The following is a 22,937-nucleotide window of genomic DNA, read 5'->3' on the forward strand; positions in this document are numbered from 1 at the left end:
CTACAGACCTTTTTAGATTTTCACTTAAGGCATAATCAACTTGTATATCACATATACATGCTTAAGTTCATATAAGATAATCAAGGAGCTTTGTTTATTAGATATGAGTAAATGTCAGAATTAGATAACACTTATTTATTCATTAAATAACATGCATCTTTACAAAACAATGAGACTCCGGGAGAATTAAGACACCAATCCCAACACATAGACCATTAGAGGGTCCATTATATGATGACATTGTCATAAGACCTCACGACTGTTTGAATGACGATGATATAAAGGTTGGTTAAATTTTCTTATCGTTTATGATTATATAAACAATCGTTTATTATTATATAAATGATCATTTATTAGCTAAAGGATCGTTATGATTAGCTAAATGATCGTTTAGGAATAGTTAAACGATCGTTTAGGACTATCTAAACGATCATTTAACAATGCATAAATGATCTTTAGCTTATCCTAAAGGATTATTTATCACTCAGACATTTTAAAAAATACACAGCAGATACTGAACCAACAACTTCATTTCATTCAGTTTTTGGGTAATGCGTTCATGTTGATGATTAAAGACATCACTCAACTAATGGATAATAATTGTCAAGTTCATTAAATCTTTGCAAACTTCCAATATTTCCCCTTTCAAGACCTTATAAGACTTTGAATGCTTATTGCTTCCCGAGGACTTAGATTGCTTTTCTGAAGAATCATGCCTTTTTTTCCCTTATGAACATTAGTCGGGTCGGTCATGCATTCACGAGGTCGTACATTTGGCTATGATGAATGCTCAATCACAGGCTTCTCCTCCACAAACGGACGTGATGACTAAGGGGGATCATACTCATGAGTATATTCATTAAATAGTTCATGACCCTCAGACTTCTTATGATGACCAACATGGGTATCGTGGGAGTGTTGATCAGTGTTGTTCTCATTAAGTCTTATTTGGCAGTCTGCTTGCATCAGATCCACCACTCCTAGTCGATTTTCCTTGTACCTCAACTCATCCGCTGTTGGTATAAGTCTCGATGTAACAATAGTCTACATGTGAATGATGTAAACAAGTCGATACATATCAAATACACAAGTAGTTACTAAACGATCGCCCACATATTTCTAAACGCTCGCTTAGACAAATTTCAGCGATTGTTTAGATAATTTCTAAACGATCATTTAGATTTGCTAAGCGATCGTTTAAATAATTTCTAAATGATTATTTAGATTAATGTGAGAGATCGTTTAGAATTATGTGGGCAAGTGTTTAGTGTGATTACAATATGGGCGATCATTTAGTAAACTATAAGCGATCGTTTAAAAACTCTAATAGATGCTTACTTTTCTAGGTTGGAATACATTTCTATCCAACAACTTATACGATGGAGTCTGAGACCATGTCCACCTAAGAATTCGTGGTATTGCCTTCTTGCTCACTTTATTGGCTCTAAACTTACTAGATATTGATAGTGTTTCGTAAGCCCAAGCCTACAATATGGAAGAAATATATACATAAATAACAAACCAATTAAAATTATATTGAATTAAATTGGAATAGCAAGTACGTACCTGAAATGCAAGTACAAATCCCTTTATACAGTAGTATGTGACGTGTTTGGGATTTGCTGCTTTTTTTATATCGTGTGACTCTTTCTTCCCGCGTAAAATGCACTTCATGTTATTCAACAAATGTTGGAATAAGACAATCGACCTGTCATAATGTCTAAAGACTTTGGTGTCATCGACGATCCCAAATATCTTATCATGGAATTGTGTTTTCTTGTGTTTTCCCATCATCACAAATTCTATTTACAATGCCAATGCAACCTTTATGACATATTCATCGTTTGTAAATCTATATTTTTCAAAAGCAGTCTCAACATCCTTACAAAGTTTTTCCTTCTTCTCATTTGGGTCCTTTGGTTCAAACAGTAGATGTCGTAGTCTCTCACCACTTATATCTCTTTCAATTGTTTCCTCGGTCGGTCGCAACCCAGTTATCAGATTAAAATCATCTTAGGTGAATGTAACATTCTTTCCCAGTATGTTGAAACTTATATATTCGGGTTCTCATCACTAACCTCCCTTAACACAAAATGGTGGAATAGTTGCTCATTAAACACAAGGTCCACGTCCAACAGTGGACCAAAATAGGTTTTCCTAAACATAAACATATGCTCTGTGGTAAGTTTCTTCTTAATCAGGTTATTCATTTTGTAGACCATGCAAGAGAAGGTAGCAGAGAAATATTTCTCAGTAGGGAGCCATCTTAGTAAACTATAACAAACATATACATTTGCAATAATAAATAGAATATCGTGCAATAAAACCTAAACGATCGCTTACTAAAACCTAAATGATAGCTTACCAAATCCCAAACGATTGTTTAACCTAAGTTGAGCGATTGATTGGCCTAAGTTGGGCGATTGTTTAACCTAAGTTGGAGATCTCTTAACCTAAGTTGGACGATTGTTTAACCTACGTTGGGTAATCAATTTCGTTAAACTAACCATTTTGATATGGCTGAACGAAAAAATCAACATGCATTGAAGGAAACGAGTAAGATACCTTTCAAATCACGAGAACGCTGGTGAAAAATGTGTAGAAAGTGACCGATAAGCAGTGAAGAACTGTTCGAAGATGACATTGAAGGCAAAGGAGAGTTGAGAGAAAACTGAGAGCAAAAAATAAAAGTATGAGAGAAATGTGAACGATCCCTTAGTTTTAGTTTGCCACCTATTTAAGTGCCACCTGAGTTGTATTAAAAGTGGAGGTAAAAATAGTATTTCACATGACAAGAAGGTCAAACATAGACAAGTTTTTAGAAAGATGTCATCTATAGTTGGTTTTTAAGTTTTTTTGTGAAATTTTTCGGGGTATTTGACAATTGACAGAGATTAACCTTGTATTTTAACTTTGCCATATACATGGACGGGGGTAGTATAGTAATTACGAATCCATCTGGGAATGGGGTTGTAACGGCGTCAGATTGAGTAAGACGAGTTGAAGAGAAGCTCTTCTTCTCGAGCCGGTTTAAGAACTTCAGTCTCCTCTTTCCAGCGAGCTTCATCATCGAAAGGGGTATGTGTTTCTCTCTTCAATCCAATCCTTCTTGTTCTACTGTTCATCGATTTACTAATTTGCAATACTTTTCGACCTACGATTATCGCATTCGATGTAATTGTTAACGCATTTCGTCTAGGTTTTACCCCTCTGGGTTTGCTTTGATCTGCCTCCCATTTTATCGCTGAAGTTCATTTTCATGTTTCTCTTGATGAGGGAATAGAGAAATTGAATATTTATCTGCAGTTGTAGCGGATATCGTTTGGGGCTTCCGGCTTGATCTGAACTTATTCATTTGGTTTAATTTTCGAATTGTTCGTTATCTAGCGGGTTACTGGTTCGAATTGACGATGTTAGATTGCTCGACTCTTTTTGCTGTTTCATTAGCATATTTGCATCTAGCTGCTTGTATTTCACAGGATATTAGAAATTCTCCGTGGTTTTTTTGTCCATTTTTTCTTTTTTCTGCTGAGATAACGAATTAATTTACTGTTAATGTAAATGATTTTATTATGGGATAGTTTGAAACGTTTAGGTCTGAGTCTTTGTTTCTTTTCTTTCTGCAGCTTTGGTCATCACGTAAACTTGAAGGGAAAAACAACTCATGGATGCTTCAGAGCGTAGGTACTTGGAGGATGATGATACGTCATTAATGAAAACGATTAAAGGTGCAACTACAGGATTTGTTGCTGGGACAATTTTTGGGACAATTGCTGCCACTTGGTATGATGTGCCCCGTGTTGAGAGGAATGTTGCTCTGCCTGGGCTTGTGAGGACATTGAAAATGATGGGAAACTATGGAATGACATTTGCTGCTATTGGAGGGGTATACATTGGCGTTGAGCAGCTTGTGCAGAATTATAGAATGAAGAGAGACTTCATTAATGGAGCTGTTGGTGGGTTTGCAGCTGGAGCATCTGTTCTTGGATATAAAGGTTCGACTTTCTACTCTTCCTAGATCTAGATGCAGTTGCAGTTTGAATTCTTTCATTAGCAAATGTGAAGTTGTTTTCGAAGTGTTGTTTCTTCTTTCTCTGCTTTCATCTCCTGGAGGATGGGATGAAGTTTTAATTTATGAATGTGGAGAGATTTTTTGTCTAACTGCAGTTTATGTGGCATATTTACACCTGTGGATGGGTGATAAATGCAACCTCAAATTGATGCATGTTTGAGTTTATAAATACTAATTCCAAAAACTTAACACCATTTGTCATCTGATTCACTCATTGTCGTGTTCCATCTAACCTTTTTGGTTTTCTTACTCCACCTTTTTATGAATGGTGCACTGTAGGGGGATTGAAAATATGTTTCTTAAGCTCAGCTAATTAGGAGTCTTTTCAACTGTGATTTTTGCATCCTTTTGGTGTTCTCTTTCTAATCCTGATTATGATTTTGTGCATATTTTGGCTAATTAGGAGTCTTTTCTATAAACCCTTTGGTCTAGTGGGGATATCTCATCTCCCTTTTTATATGACTTTGTTGCTGTCGATATATTCCTTGTTTCTTATAGGAAAGAATACACAAATTGTGAAAGACCACTGCTATTCTGCAGTTCAATACTGACATGGTTACAAACTAAGCAAATGGAAGTAGCACTATGGCATAACTGTGTGAAACTGATACCGTTACTCTCAAGACTTTAAAAGGCTTTGAACCCTCCCAACTAACGTTTCATTCCAGTGCAAAGATAATATCTACTTACTGCAGCCCCCTTTACATCTATATTGACATCTAACTACCATACCATTTGCAACAGAAATATAGAAAATGACCAAAAAGTCCTTGCTCTAATGATGTTGCATTGTCAAAATGAAACCTCTTACTTGTCCTCTTTCCCTCGAATGTAAGTGATGTGGGTGTGTGACATGAAGACACGAGGAAAGAGGAGGAAAACCAAAAAAAAAAAAAAAAAAAAAAAAAAACGTGGAGAGGAGAGGGAGAGAGAGCTATTGTGTCTTCTTCCTTCCACCCTTTTCTCAATTTTCTTTGTTTTTTCCTGGTTATTTTTTCTTCTCAGAAATCTGTTTATGTCTGATTTCCTTTCCACCTTTAGTTTGGCCTCTGGTTTGCCACCCTTTTATCTTGCTTTTTTGTTTTGTTTTGTTTGTTTGTTTGTTTTTATTAGAAATTTGGAGGAAATAAAAGGTTTATTTTCTTAGATGATCTACTACCCCTTAGTTTTTTTGTTAAATTATTGAGTATTATGTTATGTAAGTTTATCATCAACGAATTTAAATTATCACTAATAGTCCGGGACTAAACTGAAAATTGTTGAAACATAAGGGACTGAATTAAAAATTTAGATAGCAAAGCAAGCATAAGTAGTCAAGAAAATTGTAGAAACATTTTGGAGCTTTATTCATAGAGGTTTGGATGAACTGGAATTTTTAAGATCAGATGGTATTCTCACTCTTTGAAATGAAGATAAGGTGAAGGTAAATACGATGGAAAATTTTCAAGAAGCCTTTTCTATTTCTGTGAAAATAATGTTGCAGGATAGGAAATAATGTTGGGTGTCTAAATTTTGAAGATAACAGCATTCAAGAAGAGATTTTGCATATTTTCAGCGAGCACTACGACAAGAATAATGAAGTACTGTTCATTCTCGAGATTTTTCAATCTCGAATGTTCATGGGAAGTGGAAACTCTTGCTCACCTATTCCTCCATTGTTCTTTTGCAAGACAGTGCCGGTTCCTTTTGTTTAAAGTTTTTGACCTCTCTATTTGCTTAGCTTACCCAAGTTGATTATGGGTTCCGGAGGTTCTTGGTGGATGGTGTTTGAAAGGAAAGGCTAAGGTATTTTGGAGGTTGGGTCTTGTGTGATTATGTGGGGTATTTGGCAGGAACATATTGAAAGAATGTTTGACGATAAGTCTAATGATATCTTTATTGTTTGGAACTTTGTCCAGCTCACCGCTTGTTGGTGTTGTCACAGTTATAGCTAATTCTTTTGTACCCCCCTTGCATGATCCTTCAAGATTGGAAGATGTTTTGTAAATAGCTGCTTTGGGAGGGGAATTTCTCCTTGGCCCCTAGGATGTCTTTCTAATGCATGTTTCCAGGTTTCTTATAAAAAGGAATACTCATTCTTGAGGTTTTAATTGGCATCCTATTTGAATTGAGGGTAGTAAATGATATATTGAAGATATTCCAAGACTTTTTGGGAGAGTCACCTCATTTTTTTTGGTCTTATTAAGAGCAAAGCGCTGAAAAAGGGAAGGACTAACCAAGCTATCTACCAAGTCGTTGCTTTAAGGTCTTGGCTAAGAGATTAAACTGTCTGTTGCTTACAAAATGTCAGCAAGTCCGAATGCTTATACGAAAGGACTGCAGATAAATGATTATATTCTTGTTCAGAATGAAAAAATGTAGGATTATATAAATTGGAAAAAGTGGGGATGGATTCTTAAGTCTAGTCGATTGGGAAGTTTTGCTAATGGCGTTTAAAAGAAAAGGCTTGGGATGAGATGGATAAAGTGGACTAGAAACAAATTCTTGGATCGTGTGATAGCAAACACTAGCTCCCACTTATGGAATACAACTTTATATATATATAATTTTTTTTTGTTTAATTTAATTTAATTTAATTAATTTATTATTTAAACGGAGGATCAAGAGGGTGGTTGAGGGCTAGATTCAAAACAAGGAGATGCTCTTTCTCATTTTCCATTTGTCTTGGTTGGAAATGTGTTGAGTAGGTTGATTGAACATAGTATTCACGGGGTCTTCTTGAATATTTTTTTCTTGGGAAGAAGGAGCAGTTTCACAAATTCAATTTATCAGTACTTCTATGCAAAGATGATAGGAAAATATTAGATCATTTATTCAAGGTACTTGAATTTTTTATATTTATGCGAATCAAAAAATAAATGCGAAAGACCTCAGGTTGTGGTCTATAATATTTCTTTGCTGAAGTGAGGAATTCTGCGAAGAGACTGGGGTGCAAGCATGTACCTTGTCAGTCTCTTACTCGGGGATTCCCTTGGGCAATAAATCCATAAGGCTAGAGTTTTGGAAGCTCTGGAAGGAAAAATGGAAGCTTTACCTTTCTAATGGGTGAGATTCTCTTTGTCAAGCAGTTCTTGCCACCTTACCTACCTACCTATAATTTCATGTCATGTTTTCCTATGCTTAGGGAAGTGGTGGTAAGTTTTGGAAAGAAAGTTAAAGGAATTTTTATGGGGATGGTAATTCAGATAGGAAGCTTAGCCATCTTGTAAACTGTAATGTGATGTCTTTTCCTATCGATTGTGGTGGGTTAGGGCTATTTGAGATTGAAAAATGAACTTTTATCGCAAATGGGTACGACACTTTTTCGATGAATCAAATCAGTTTTCGCATAAAGTGATCTCTAGCAGTCGTAGAAGCCTAGGAAAAAAGGGGGAGAATAGTCGTATCCAGATGTCATTCCACGTCTCCCACCTAAATATGGAACCAAAGACTGCAGGACATCTCTATACCTGGTGATACACCTACTTATCCTTCCCATTCTTGCTAGCAGCATTTTTTTTGCCATAGTGCATTGTTTTCTAAAGGAGCCACGAAATGCATATCGTTAAGAATGAATCGTTTCACTTAGCTATATTCATGAAGCCAGGACCCTCGTGTTCCAAAGAGTGAGAGATAGGACACTACTTTATTAATAGACAACCTCCATCCTAGTGTGCACCTCCCTAAAGGATCCCCTCTCATGTGTGTATCAAAGCTTCTACCAACTGGAGCCTTAAAGACACTAATAATTAGTCTGCACATTAGCAACAACCCCTTAGGCAGGGGAGAGCCATAAGTTTAGCTGGACCTCACATCACTCTGTGATAATCCCGACCTAATCCTGGCGTAGCTGAATGAATGAAATTCGTATCCACACTGTAAATTTCTCCGAAGAGGTGGAATTGCCCAATATGGATACAGTTTGTTTGTTATATACTTGTACTTATCACAATAATCCCTATCAACACATGGTTGTAAAGTGAAGTGGCATTCTCATCTTTCTGATCCATTTCTTTAGGATGTGGCTATAATCTGTTTTTTTCATGTCTCTAATAAGTTAACTTACTCTGAAAAGTGGTTAGGTTAAATGTTGCTGTTGTTTTGTTTCAGGAAAAAGCATTTCAACAGCCATATCTGCTGGAGCTGCTTTGGCAGTTACTTCTGCAGTAATTGATGTTGGTGGTCAGACCACAAGAATTGACAATGGCAAGGAGTACTATCCCTACACCACCAAGAAAAGATCCCACATTGAGTAGCATTAGTAAACTTTGCAGCATATTGGAAGAGAAGAAATTGGTTGGCTTTCTCTTTTGGTTTTCCAGAGATGTAATTATACTCTCAGTTTCTCTTTGAGTGAGCTTAACAGGGAGATGGTTGTATGAATAAAAGGTACTGTCAATTTGTTTGACTTGTTTTTGGTTAGTTTTGGGCTTACCACCATTGATATAAGTTGGAAGCTTTTTACTAGCAATTTGGGATATGAATATCAAAGTGGTTGGGAGAAATTGTCAATGGTACTCTGTTTTTCCTTTTCAGGGCTTTTTTTTTTAAAAAAAAAAAATATTTTAATCTCAATTTAAGTCCTACCTGGCTACCTATGAAGTTAGCATATGGCCAAATATTATTGTCACCTCACCATTTGTTTTGTCAACATCTTCTGTTTGGTGATATAATATGGGTTGCTTTTAAGTTTTAAGGTCAACAATGTAGCTAAAAGGAAGGGCTGAAATATCTATGGTTATTTTATCCTTTAGAGTAGAAGAAATGAAGCATAAAAAAAAAAGGCTATTCTAATTAGTCAAGGGAGTAGAGTCAATAACTTTAGGTAAAGAAAGAATTGAAGAAGGCTGCAACAAAACGACTTTTCGTTGGCCTATGCTAATACGTGCACCTTGTGTCAGTGTAGTCCTGTCTATGTTTTCTTCTTCTTCTTTTTTTTCTCTTTGGGGTAATATATATATATATATATATATATATTTTGTATTATTGTTTCCTGAAGAACCTTGTTCAATCTTTCATTGTATTGCATGAATTTAAACCATACTTTTATTTTCTTTTAAGAGACAAATAGAACAAAGTCATAACTAAAGAGACGACATGTTACAAGACACACAAGATATAGTAGCATCCAACTATGGAAGGTGGTTTTAAGCTAAATCATGAGTAACAAAATTACTACTTCGAAGACTAAAAGAAAATCCCAAAATGAGTCTTTAAAGGTAGGAAAGTTAACATACCATCAATAAGGACTAATGGTTTCGAACTTCAAATAAATTTCAGAGGATGCAAAAATCTATCTGTGACTCAAAATAGAAAAATCTTAGTTTGAGCCACTAGAAGGATACTGTCAAATGAGCAACAACCTCTTAGTGAGTTCCACAGAATCAATAAACTTCCAGAACTGTTTGCATTTAAATCATATTTCACCCTTAGGTTGCAAATATAGCTCCAAAGTCCATCAATCTCATACTTATGTTGCTCTCTAATGCTAAAGGCATTGAAACTTTAGTTGTCACATTACTTAAGCATTTAATATTACTCTCTCTCTTCCCTGCCTAGCTTAACACAACAGATTAAAAGTTTGTTATAACCCTAAAAAGGATAAGTGGTAAAAAGTGAAAAAAAAAATGATGGAAATAGTTTTTCCTTGCTAGCATCTCTCTAAAGATAAAACACAAAAAGAGAGAGAATATGAAGTTGTGGTCCATATATCTCTAAAGAAACAAAGAAACCAAATTCTATAACTTTCATAGAGAAATTGGAGGACGTGTAAAAAGAAGGCTTACATGAAATATCACTCATCTTGTGCTAAAAAAGGCACATATCTCTCTTACTTTAATCAATAAATGTACTTGATAATAAGATTAAACTCACATAAGCTTACACTTTGTGGTATATTAGAGTAAGAAGTCCTATATTCAAAGTTGGGTAATGTTTTTTTCTTTCAAATTAATACTGTGATATTCACTTAGGAGGCATTTGGTCCACTAAGTAGAGTTAACAAATCTAGGGTGGGTTAATATATTGGAGTTAGTAAGTTTGTATTTGGAGTGTAAAGTAGTAGGGATGTTCATGGATTTGATTGAAAGACTTTTTAGACCCAATCCAATTCTTCGGGTTGTAAATTTCTTCAACCAAAATAACCCTTATTAAAAAATGAACCCAACTCAACCCAACCATGAAATATTTGGGTTGGGTTGGTTCCGATTAATCGGGTCATTTGTTTAAAATTTTGTTCTAAAAAGCACATGTAAATATGTAAAAAACTTATTTAATTATTTTCATACATTGAATTAAGATTAACAACTCAATTTCAATTTATATAGTGAAAATTTTCTTTTCTAAAGTGCAAAGAAACTATTTTAAGAGTTGTTGAAAAATAAATTATTAAAAAAAATATTAGAATTAGATAAAATTAAAATCAATATATGTATAAATAGTTGTGTTATATGTAATAAAAAAATATATTTTAAAGTTAATAATAAATTTGGGTTGGTTTGGGTTATATTAGGTAAACCCATGAACCAACCCAACCCATAACATTTTCATTTATTTGAACCCAATCCAGCCCAAATGAGTTGATAACCCAACCCTAAACGGCACGAATTGGGTTGGGTTGATCGCTTTTTTCAGGTTATCGGATTTTTTGAACATCCATATAAAGTAATAAAGATTGAATTTTTCGATAATTGTGTAAAGTAGATTAAGAAAGTAATATGAAGTTACTTGGTAAATGCGAAAAGTAGAAATAAAGAGGAACAAGAAGTTCCTTGATAAATATAAAAAAAAATTTAAAAATAGAAAGATGAAGTTACTCGATAAATATGCAAGTTCAGTGCTGTTTAGTATTGAAGTTAGGTTATTTACACCAACTTAATAAGTGGTGGGTCAAACGATCCCTTAGTGTTTTTTTTTTTAGATTGTTTCTAAAACCCAAACGGAAGGTGAGAAAAAGAATATTAAAGTATTGATTAAAAAAAAATTAATTTATCCCTATGTATTAGCTTTACAACTTTAATATTTAGAATTAGAAATAGCATGTGGTGATTAGATTTTAGTGCAAATCTTTATTTATGAATATATATATTTTTTTATGTAGGGTTACATGAGATTTGAAAAGTAAAGTGATGCTAAAAGAGATATCTTTATGGTCAAATGGTTATGTGGATACAAGTACACTAGGTATTTTTAGGTAGTTCAATCCTACATTTATAAATGAAACATTTTGTTGTACCATTTTTTGGTAGCTGCTTTTATTTCTTTATTGAACAAATATAATATGGTTGTTGATTTGGAGACATATCTTATTAACTTACAAAGCCATCCAATAGGTATATAAAAAGGCCAATTTAAGGATAATAATTAGTGAATATTGAATAATTAATAATCCTTTATTCATAGGGGTATCTTTCTTAAAGGATAAACTCAATTACAACTTAAATAATTAGTACTTTAAAAGGTGATCTATTAAAAAAAAAATGAAGAAAAGTGCTATCTTGGATGATTAAGTGACAGAGAAAAGGGGCATTGTTATTTCAAATGTTTTTTTTTTTAATAATAAAGTTAGCTATAAGCACAATTGAACAATTGAACTTTTGTTTAGCTATTGTGCATGGGGGTTCCAATTTTTTAAAAATGTTAATAAATTAAAGATCTATAAACAAAAATATGAATATTTAAGTACTTAACAATCTTTTTCTAAGTTTCAAAGATATTTTAGAAAATACTATAGAACGTTCAAGAACCTTCTAGAAGCTATCGTGAAAATTTAAGGATAAAACTTGTAGTTTAACCCAAATTTAATTAAATCATTATATATAAAAAAAGGGTTTAATAGAGAGCACAAGTGTCATAATATTATTGTTTTAATAATATACTAAGACGTGTGTGATGTGACATGCCATAAAAAATAAACAAACTTTTCTACTAAGTTGGTAATTGGTTTTTTATTTGGTCGTCATTGTCGTCAAACGAAGTCCACAACTTTAATTAAGTAGGTTAATGAAACAATAATGTAGGGATGCAATAAATTTTTTGTTAACATTTTTGGCAATTTTATTTTGGTAGAATTGGATATATTGAGAGTAAAGTTAAAGGTAATAATAAAAAAAAAAAAAAATTAAGAACCATCCAAATCGAGAATTACACTAAGAATATAACACAACCGATTTATTTATTTACCTTCGTTTTAAGAGGATAGAGATTCAAATCCTCCAAATATAGTTGAACTGAAAGAAGAATTCAAACAGATATATTTCTATCTATTTAGTCTCGCATTAATTTATGTCTTGAATTTGAACTCTATTGAATCTAACACTTTTTCCATTGCTTACATTAAGGCAATATAAAAATTGTGTTTGGCAAAATTTGGATGTTGACAACATCCATGTTAGGGTGCCAAAGTTTTGTTTTGTTAGACTTTATTACTTTTATGCCCAAAACTAACAAAGATTTTCATTTGTGTGAAGTTAATTCCAATGATGTTGACTAGATCTTATTTATATTTATATATATACAAGTCCCCATACTACATCTTTTTAAGCCAACTTTAACTTTCGATAGTTTGGTTTACATTTCATTTAGGGGTGTTCATCGGTTTGTAAATTCTTCGACCCAAATCATTTTTATAAAAAAAATGAACCCAACCCAACTCAAGCATGAAATATTTGGATTGAGTTGGTTTGGATTAATCGGATAATTTATTTAAAATTTTGTTCTAAAAAAAAGCAAAACGTAAATATATAAAAATCCAATTTAATTATTTTCATATATTAAATTAAGAATAACAACTCAACTTCAATTTATATAGTGAAAATTTTCTTTCTAAAGTGCAAAGAAATTACTCTTAAGAGTTGTTGAAAAATAAATTATTCAAAAAATATTGAAATTAAATAAAATTAAAATCTATCTATCTATCTATCTATCTATCTATATATATATATATTTAAAGTTAATAATAAATTCGGGTTGGTTCATGTTGGTTTGGATTATATTAGGTAAACTCATGAACCAAGTCAATCCATAAAATTTTCATTTATTTGAACCCAACCCAACCCAGTTATAACCTAACCCAAACCACATGGTTAGGTTGATCGATTTTTTCGGATCATCAGATTTTTTGAATACCCCTAATTCCATGGTAGCCTAAACAAAGATTATACTACAATAAACATAACATAGTATTACATAATCTATTCGCAAATAAGATCTATAATTTAAAGAAAGAACATCACACAAAAGTTTGACAGCCACAACACAAGATAGATTAAATATTGTTTAAAATACTCTAGCTAACAACATAATTACCAAACATAGTTTTCAAACCCATATGAACAAATTTGACAATTTAACCATAATTCTTTGACCTAAAAACCATAAAAACATATAAAATCCCTTCCTTTTTCCTTCCAAAGTGTCAAAATCTTGAAATCAAAAGGGTAACTTCTCTTCTAAGGAATGTATATATACATACATATAGATATATATGAACCAATATACATAAACCCTAATATCACCTCTACCATGGGATTCTTCTTCTTTTTTCTTGGCCAAAGGAATAATTGGGTTTCTTCAAAAGCACTATATCTAACCAAAGCTTTATTCTTTACATTTTGTTGTGTTTCAAAAAAGAGAGCCATCTCTCTTTCAATGGAATATGTGTTATATATATGGAGTTGTGCTTGGTTCTGATGCTTTGGATGCCACCCCACTACTTTTTCTTCTGCCATATAATATATGTTTCTTTTTTCTTTTTCCTTTTTTTGCCATTTTATCCTTCTATAATATAAAGTCATTGAGTTTATGCAATTTATCCATGCAACTTGACTTGCTTGGTTAGTTTACCCTAGAATAGTATTGGTTTCTAATTACTCTTATATCATACCTAAGAGACCTAATTTTAATTTTAGTTAATAAATAAGGATGAAAAAATCCTTGAACATGTCGATATATTCGTAAATCGAAAGGTTTGATATCAATGTTGAATATCCATTGATATCTTCAACATCTTTAAATGCTCGTAAAATATAAGAATGTCATCTCTCTTGTCCAATATTAATATGATTGTTAATAATAATATTCGTTACTTAATTTTGGAGTCAAAATAATTTAATTATTAACATAAATAGATTTTACAAATTTCGTGACTTATAAAAATATTTAACGATATCAATATTTTAATCCTTGTTTATAAGTTGTAACTAATCAACTTTATAGAGTAGTTTCATGCATCTTTTAACATCCATATTGTTCACATCTAATGAAGAAATAATCCTCCATAATTATTGATAATACATTATTTTATTTTATTTTCACGATAAATTAACCATATACATAAAAAGAGTGTTAATTACTTGGAGCTGTCTCTATGGTAGATTAAACTAGAATTTTTACATATGATTCTCTCTAGAAAGGTAAAATTTTTTGGCCTACTGATGCTTTTGATCACTACTTTTCTTGAAATTTTCTTTTAAAACCTTTTTTCTTCCATCCCTTGCTCTTACTCCGTTTTTTGGGTAAAATATTGGATGTGCAAAAAAAAAAAAAAAAAAAAAAAAAAAGAAAAAGTCTTTTAGAAAAGGGAAGACAAAAATAATACATTAAAAATATTGGAAAGTTACTTCTAGGATCATTCACTCTCATGACAAAATTTACCTACATATGTCTATATATTTACATATCTACTCATATAAATGTACGTTTAGTAGGTAAAAATGGTTGGCCATTTATGTAAAAACATCTTAGTATATGTTTGGCAACAAAATCCACAATAAATATTGAAGTTATCTATCTACCTTGAAAAGTACCATTTTCAGTCTTATCTTTTGGGCTAACATGTAAAAAATTCCACAATAAATTTGTGGTCAACTATCCAAATCCTTGAGTTAGCCACTTAAATACATTTTAGAATTTTCTAAATGCTTTTTTTAATTTAATTTAATTTTTTTTAGATGAATAGGAATGCAAAATTTAAACTTCAATCTCTTGTTGAGAGGTATGCACATGTTAACAACTAATTGTGTTATGTTCAAGTTGACATACTAATTTGATTAATTAATTTTGAGCCAAAAAATACAGTAAATGATCTCTCATTCTCAACCTTCTATTTTTCTTTTATTTTATTATATCTTATTCTAGTATGAATTGTGCAACAAATATATATTGGCATAGTATCTAACCTTTCAAAATATTGATTCTCTCTATGTCATTTTTAATATATTTTAAAGACGTTCTTGAATTGAGTTGAGCTTACTTTATTATTAATTTAGGTTAACAATTCTATAATTCATTCGATAAGAAATTATTTGTAAAAATTTGAACTATTAAATGTATTGAAGAGAATTTGTAAAAATATCTCGTATTCAATTGAGAGCATGCACGTAACTCTTTTCTTCGTATACTTTATGCCAAAAATGCAATTTCTCAATCAAACTTTTTTTTTTCTAGACATCTCTATTTAAATGAAGGTTGATACAACCCCTCTTACCAAATTAATATGCTAACACTTAGACCTAAATATTATCTCTTTTTTATTTTATAGGCTTAAATCATATTTCAATCCACTACTTTTAGCTTTGTCTCTATTTCTTTAAAGGTGAACGTTTCAATGAACTTATTTATTTTTATCACAATATATTAACTAAAAACAAGAATCAATAAATTGTTTGAAATATTGTCAAACATATGTATTAAAGAGTTCTTAGTATGTATAGAATCTATATTAGGATTTCACATGTAACATATATGAATGAAAAATTAAAAGGGAAGAAAATTAAAATAAACCTTTTGGGACGTTTGGGACAAGGGTTATCATCAAAATATAATAATCACTTCTTGCTATAGTAAAAACTATTTCAAAACACTTATTTGCTAAGGTATTTACTATTTACTATAGTTTTACTATTTTACATTCATCATTTTTTTTATTATTTGTTACAGTGTTTACTATTTCATTCCCAAACTAAAATAGTAAACACCTCAACCACATACTATTATAATCCAAGCTAAAATAATCTACACCCCAAACGCAAACTATCATAACCCAACTATAATAACTTAGGATTATAATAACTAACTCATTGCTCTAAACGTCTCATTTGTGTTAAATTTAGAAGGTAGATGTTTAAATTTCCTACTTTCACATATTGTTAAACTAAAAAAAATGTACATAGATGAATTAAAGTAGGTAAAATTGAAAATATTGAAATTCAAAATTAATAATCATCAATACCTAGTCGACTTATAAACCAATTTAGAAATATACTCGCGATTCTATCTATTATCTTTTATTGAAGTAAAAGATTCTAAAATAATACCAATTTAAACGACTACATATCTATAAAAAAAAACGATTTAATTATAGATTTAGTGTTTAAACTTTGAAATTCATTTTAAAAGAATCATTTTTCATTAGAATTTGAGTTTGGTCATTTTTGAAGAGGAGAAGATCCTTCTAGACTCGTATTGTCATATCTAATCCAAAGTTCTATTCCATTAACATTGTTTGTCCAGAAGTGAGAGGGAGAGAGAAGAAAAGAAAAGCATTAGAGAAGAAGAAGAAGAAGAAGAAGAAGAAGAAGAAGAAAAGAAGAAGAAAAGAAGAAAGAAAGAAGGGTTGTTGATTCTCCATTATACTATATGTGTGTGTATATATATTTATTAGGCCAAAGGCACAGAGAAATCCATGGCACCTGTGAGCTCCCATGGTGGTCCTTCACACGCTTCTTTTGGGCCCCTCCACCTTCCATACTAAATACTCTACTCCACACCACACCCCCCTTCTAACCATTTCTGTATATTTCTCGCAGATTCATCAGATCCCAACCCATAAAGCAATTCTGCAAAAAGCAAAAGCACTTCTGCTCTGCAAACTCCTCTTTCCTTTCCTTTCCTTTCCTTTCCCTTGCTTTCCCTCTCCCCTCGTTCCTTTTTTCCTCGTTTTCCCTCCTTATCCTCACCCCCCCTACCATTCTCTTCCTTATCTTTTTGCAACTTCACCATTTTTCTTTTCCTCAACTGGGTTTCTGTTGCCGATCATTCTTTTTCCCTCTTGTAATCGCTCTCATCAATCGCCTTCACCCCATTTTAGGTACTCTCTCAATCTCAAATGGGTTTGCATTATCGTTTTGATTTTCGTGTGAAATGCTTGCTTCGATTGGATTTTCCCCCCCGTTCTGTGTGTGTGTGTTTGTGTGGCTTAATCGGGTTTGTTCTTTTTTGCTTTTGGGTTTTGTGTTGGGGATATGATTTATTTTGTTGTTGTTGTTAGTGGCTTTAATGCCCTGTTTTCTCTGACTCTGTTTCTTTGGAAATTTTTTTGAATGGGGCATGAAATTGTGTTCTGGGTTTTTGTGGTTTTGAAACTAAACACTGATTGGTGTATAGAAAGTTCTCGAAACCCAAATGGTTGTTTTGGGTGTGGCGTAATTAGCATTATACACGAAGGTCTGTTTTGTTTCCACAAAATGACGAACTCACCGCTACTTTCATGGCTGTGTATTTGTTTTTGTCCTTTCTTGTGGATGATAACGTAGTATTCTTCATCTTTAACCGGCATTTCTCTTTTGCGTTTTTGCATCTTTGTGGTGTTTTTAGATGAAAGCCCCTTCCTCTCTCTGTTTCTGATTGTTTTTCGTTTTTCTTCTTTTGGTTTAAACTTGTGGATTTCTCTGTCTTGAATGTTCAGGGTTCTGGCATTTAGATCTGAAACCGTCCGACAGGAACTGTTTGGATTTCTTTGTACTACTTTTGAGGTAATATTATTTTATAAAGTTCTAAGATCTATGTCTTTTCTCATTCCATTTGCATTGGTGGTATTCAAAATAGTTTGGGATATCTTAGCTACTTTTGTGTTGTTTAATTTTGCGAGTTCGAAGCAGCATGACTATGTTTGGAACTGCTAATATTTTGAGTCTTTTAAGAAACTTTGGTTTAAAATTCTCATATTTTGAGGTGATCAACGGCTAGCTGATTCTGTTTTAATTTATTATGTTCTTCCCTATTTTATAGGCTTCTGAGAACTGTTTGACATAAATTTGGATTCAGCTTCAGCTTCTGTGAAGAAATCTGACCGTCTTCGCCTACTAATTATTTTGGACTTGTTTCTTTATCACCAAGAAGATGCAGAGGCCACCACCAGAAGACTTTCTATTGAAGGAGACCAATCCCCATCTTGGTGGGGGGAAGGTCACCGGAGATAAGCTCACGAGCACGTATGATCTCGTTGAGCAAATGCAGTATCTCTACGTCCGTGTTGTCAAAGCGAAAGAATTGCCTGGAAAGGATGTTACTGGTAGCTGTGACCCTTATGTGGAAGTGAAGCTTGGGAACTACAAGGGTACAACTCGACATTTTGAGAAGAAGTCAAATCCTGAGTGGAACCAGGTTTTTGCCTTCTCAAAAGACCGGATTCAGTCTTCAGTGCTTGAGGTTACTGTGAAGGATAAAGATTTTGTTAAGGATGATTTCATGGGTCGTGTTCTGTTCGACATGAATGAGATTCCAAAACGTGTTCCGCCCGACAGTCCATTGGCTCCTCAATGGTATAGACTGGAGGACAAGAAAGGCGATAAACTGAAAGGAGAGCTGATGTTGGCTGTTTGGATGGGCACTCAAGCTGACGAAGCATTTCCTGAAGCATGGCATTCAGATGCTGCAACTGTCAGTGGAACTGATGGTCTAGCAAATATTCGATCGAAGGTGTATCTTTCACCTAAGCTCTGGTATTTAAGGGTTAATGTTATCGAAGCTCAGGACTTACAGCCTACTGATAAGGGTCGATACCCTGAAGTTTTTGTTAAGGCTATCCTGGGAAATCAAGCTTTGAGAACAAGGATTTCTCAGAACAGGACAATCAATCCAATGTGGAATGAGGATTTGATGTTTGTAGCTGCAGAACCATTTGAGGAACCCTTGATTTTGAGTGTTGAGGACCGAGTTGCTCCAAATAAGGATGAAACCCTTGGTAGATGTGCGATTCCTTTACAATATGTGGACCGGAGATTGGACCATAAACCTGTGAACAGCAAATGGTACAATCTGGAGAAGCACATCGTCCTTGAAGGAGAAAAGAAAAAAGAAATCAAGTTTGCTAGCAGAATTCATATGAGGATCTGTTTGGAAGGTGGTTATCATGTTCTGGACGAATCGACACACTACAGCAGTGATCTTCGTCCTACTGCCAAAGTACTGTGGAAGCAGAGCATTGGGGTGTTGGAATTAGGTATCCTCAATGCTCAGGGATTGATGCCCATGAAGACTATAGATGGGCGTGGGACAACGGATGCATATTGTGTGGCGAAATACGGGCAGAAGTGGGTTCGAACTAGGACGATCATTGATAGCTTCACACCCAAGTGGAATGAGCAGTACACTTGGGAAGTTTTCGATCCATGCACGGTGGTTACGATTGGTGTTTTTGATAATTGTCATTTGCTCGGTGGAGATAAAGGTGGAGGGACAAAAGATTCACGGATTGGGAAGGTGAGGATACGTCTTTCAACTCTCGAAACAGATCGAGTCTACACACATTCATATCCTCTTCTGGTTTTGCACCCAAATGGAGTGAAGAAGATGGGTGAGATACACTTGGCTGTGAGGTTCACTTGCTCTTCCTTGCTGAACATGATGCACATGTACACACATCCCCTGCTTCCCAAAATGCATTATATTCATCCTTTGACGGTCAGCCAGCTTGATAGCTTAAGGCATCAGGCGACTCTGATTGTGTCAATGAGGCTTTCCCGGGCCGAGCCACCATTGAGGAAGGAAGTAGTCGAATATATGCTGGATGTCGGTTCCCACATGTGGAGCATGCGAAGAAGCAAAGCAAATTTCTTCAGGATTATGGGAGTTTTAAGTGGATTAATAGCAGTAGGAAAATGGTTTGATCAGATTTGCAACTGGAAAAACCCCATTACCACTGTACTGATACACATCCTGTTCATAATACTCGTCATGTACCCAGAGCTTATCCTTCCTACCATTTTCCTCTACCTCTTCTTGATTGGAGTTTGGTACTACCGGTGGAGGCCGAGGCATCCGCCACACATGGACACTCGTCTGTCACATGCAGACTCTGCACACCCTGATGAACTCGACGAAGAATTCGACACATTCCCGACGTCCAGGCCTGGTGACATAGTGAGGATGAGGTATGACCGACTTAGAAGCATTGCTGGGAGGATTCAGACTGTTGTGGGCGATTTGGCGACTCAAGGAGAGAGGTTGCAGTCCTTGCTTAGCTGGAGAGACCCAAGAGCCACTGCCTTGTTTGTTCTGTTCTGTCTTGTTGCTGCCATTGTCTTATATGTCACACCATTCCAAGTTGTGGCCCTGCTCACCGGATTTTATGTTTTGAGACACCCCAGATTCCGCCATAAGCTTCCTTCTGTGCCACTGAATTTCTTCAGGAGGCTGCCTGCAAGGACTGATTGTATGTTGTGATGAGAGCCTGACCAATGTCTGCGTCTCCCCCTCCGATTCTCTTGGACTGACCGACGACGATGACGACATCGCCACAGTATTGCAGTTTTTTCTGCATTTGTCTTTTCAGTTAGATAATGAAGACAGGGAAGAAAGAAAGCAAAAGCAGTCTTGTTTGCTTCTTGCATCTTGAGTGGCTGATTTTTTGTTCTTTTATGTGATGCGTATGACCTTTCTTTTCCTTCCTTTTTTACCCTTTTTTTTCCTTCTTAACAAAGCCAATGCAGTGGCATGTGGGGTTTTTCATTTCATTTCATTTTATTTTTTTCTTCCTTCCCTCTGTGAATCATGTTATAAAATAGAGATATCTTCCCTTCCCTGAACAGAACAGACCCTTGTGTCAAAAACTCTTTTCCCATGTTCATATATTACTGTTAACTCATTCATCGTCTTAGTTTCGCCCAAAAACTAACTTGCCCCTCCGATCGAACAGGGAAGCGATCGTATCCAGCGACCGTGGCTGTCAGATGGCGGGTCGAGCTGACCATGGATATGAAATTGTTGCTATTACTATGTCGAGAATGGGATTTGGAATTTGTGTGTTCTGTTTTCTGTTTTGAAAGTATATGAGGCTGTTGATTGATGGTGTGGAATTTAGTGACAGTGATATGGCTTTTATCGTATAGATTAATGTAAAGGGAAAGACAAGTTCATGCGAGACACGAGGCTGTATGGACTGGTCTTTGTGCTAAAACCAAAATTGTCTGTCGGTTCTCTTTCTTTGTTCCTTATCTGTTTGGTTTTGGGTCTTTGCTTTTTCTTAAATTATTAGCCAAAAATTCCTGTTTTCTGGATTCTGTCAATCGACGCTAATAATTTCAATCTCGTTTTTATATCCATTTCAATTTCTATGGTCACTTTTATATAGTGCACCCTTGTATTTTATCTAAAGTTTAAGTACTATTTTAATTTTCACTCTCCAAGTTTATTCCATTTTGATTTTTTGATTTTTAAACATTTAGAATGTTAAAGACGCTATTAAATAATCATTTAGGTTTTATTCTGTAATCTTTTCGCTCTTTTTGATAACCATATAAGCTTTATTGGGTAATAATTTGGTTTTTGATTTTTTGTTTTTGAAAATTAAACCTATTTCATCTTTTTTTAAGTATAATGGTTAAATTTTTAGTCAAATTTAGTTATCAAATGGGGCATTAGTTTTTGTTTCTATTTTTGAAATTTAAGCATATTTCAACTACATTTCTTACGATGTTTTGTAACGTGTTTACGTATAATGGATGGATTCTTAATCAAATTTTAAAAATAAGAACAATTTTTGGAAAATTACTTTTTTGTGGGTAGTTTTGTCATTTAAAATAATTTCTTCTTTTTAGTTCTCAAAATTTGGCTTGGTTTTCTTAAATAATTAGTAAAAAGTAGATAATAAAGGAAGAAATAATTTGGAAGTAAAAATAGCATCCATAGGCTTAATTTGTTTTTAAAAAAACAAAAAACAAAATGGTTATCAAACATGATTTTTGTATTTTGTTTTTGATTTTTGAAAATTAAATCTATTTATTCTCCATTTGATTTGTATCTTTTTTAAGTACAATGATTGAATTCTTAGTCAAATTATATAAAAAGAAAAATTTTAAAGCAACTTTTTTAGTTTTCAAAATTTAGCATAGATTTTTAAATTATTGGTAAAACGTAGATAAGAAGAAAAAAAATTGAAAGGTAGAAATAGTGTTTATATGCTTAATTTTTTTTAAAAAAATAGAAAATCAAATGGTTATCAAAAGTGTTTTAATCTTTTAAAATTGTGTTTGTTTGTTTGTTTGTTTTTTTTTTTTTAATTTTTGAAAAGAAACAAACGTCTAAATTATTAGTTAAATTTTTAAAACAAATATGATCTTTTATGGTATTGAAAATACTCCTGGGGTTTAAAAAATTATACTTTCAGCACTAAGTAAGGATTAATGTAGTTTAAAAATCCACCAAGTAAAGCACCACAATTAACTTGTTAATTAACAGAAATTGATTGTTATAACTAACAAATGTAGTTGCAAAGCAACAATAGAAGATTGTAATTAAGTAATTGTCACAAGTAGGGTTAAAAGTTAAAAATGTCTAATTCTCAACTTTAATTAATGACTGAAAAGTGGTAGCTAATTTCTTGACTTTTTGAAGCAATGAAAATTCCTTGAATATAATTTTTATGAGGAGAATTGTTAGATAGTTAATATATTTGAGTTAATATTTGTAAATTTAGATCCATTAACGTTTAATTAGCTAATTGTTTTATTTTCTTGTAAGGCTATAAATAGTCACTTTAAGGTTGTAATAAAAATCTTTTGAATATTATTTGAAATAAAACATTTTGTTGTTTGGAGAATTTCCTCTTAATATTAGAGATGGATTTTTCTTGTTTGAACATGAACTTAGCCTAATATCTTTGCCTGCT

At 33.3% G+C, this 22,937-nt stretch overlaps 2 protein-coding genes across 4 annotated transcripts; both read left to right on the forward strand.

Annotated features, from left to right (window-relative positions):
* The first annotated feature begins 2,932 nt into the window (after positions 1-2,932).
* On the forward strand, positions 2,933-8,556 carry LOC120091918 (import inner membrane translocase subunit Tim17/Tim22/Tim23 family protein). 2 transcript variants are annotated; one of them, XM_039050087.2, is made up of 3 exons: positions 2,933-3,078; positions 3,627-3,995; positions 8,162-8,556. In XM_039050087.2, the coding sequence occupies exons 2-3, from the start codon at positions 3,665-3,667 to the stop codon at positions 8,305-8,307; spliced, it is 477 nt and encodes a 158-aa protein (XP_038906015.1). In that variant the 5' UTR covers positions 2,933-3,078; positions 3,627-3,664; the 3' UTR covers positions 8,308-8,556. The 2 variants fall into 2 exon arrangements, with proteins under 2 accessions (XP_038906015.1, XP_090162845.1); XM_090306719.1 differs by having other exon boundaries at positions 3,069-3,412.
* Positions 8,557-16,541: 7,985 nt separating this feature from the next.
* Positions 16,542-21,400, forward strand: LOC120090378 (Calcium-dependent lipid-binding (CaLB domain) plant phosphoribosyltransferase family protein). Of its 2 annotated transcripts, XR_016524784.1 has the most exons (4): positions 16,542-17,138; positions 17,736-17,802; positions 18,059-20,697; positions 20,967-21,400. XR_016524784.1 is itself a non-coding variant. In XM_039048001.2 (3 exons), the coding sequence occupies exon 3, from the start codon at positions 18,170-18,172 to the stop codon at positions 20,492-20,494; it is 2,325 nt and encodes a 774-aa protein (XP_038903929.1). In that variant the 5' UTR covers positions 16,542-17,138; positions 17,736-17,802; positions 18,059-18,169; the 3' UTR covers positions 20,495-20,915. The 2 variants fall into 2 exon arrangements, 1 of the variants encoding a protein (XP_038903929.1); XM_039048001.2 differs by lacking the exon at positions 20,967-21,400 and having other exon boundaries at positions 18,059-20,915.
* Positions 21,401-22,937: the final 1,537 nt, after the last annotated feature.

The sequence above is a fragment of the Benincasa hispida genome, chromosome 11 (genome assembly GCF_027475165.1).
Source record: "Benincasa hispida cultivar pf3 chromosome 11, pf3_genome.v1.1, whole genome shotgun sequence".
NCBI classification, from domain to species: domain Eukaryota; kingdom Viridiplantae; phylum Streptophyta; class Magnoliopsida; order Cucurbitales; family Cucurbitaceae; genus Benincasa; species Benincasa hispida.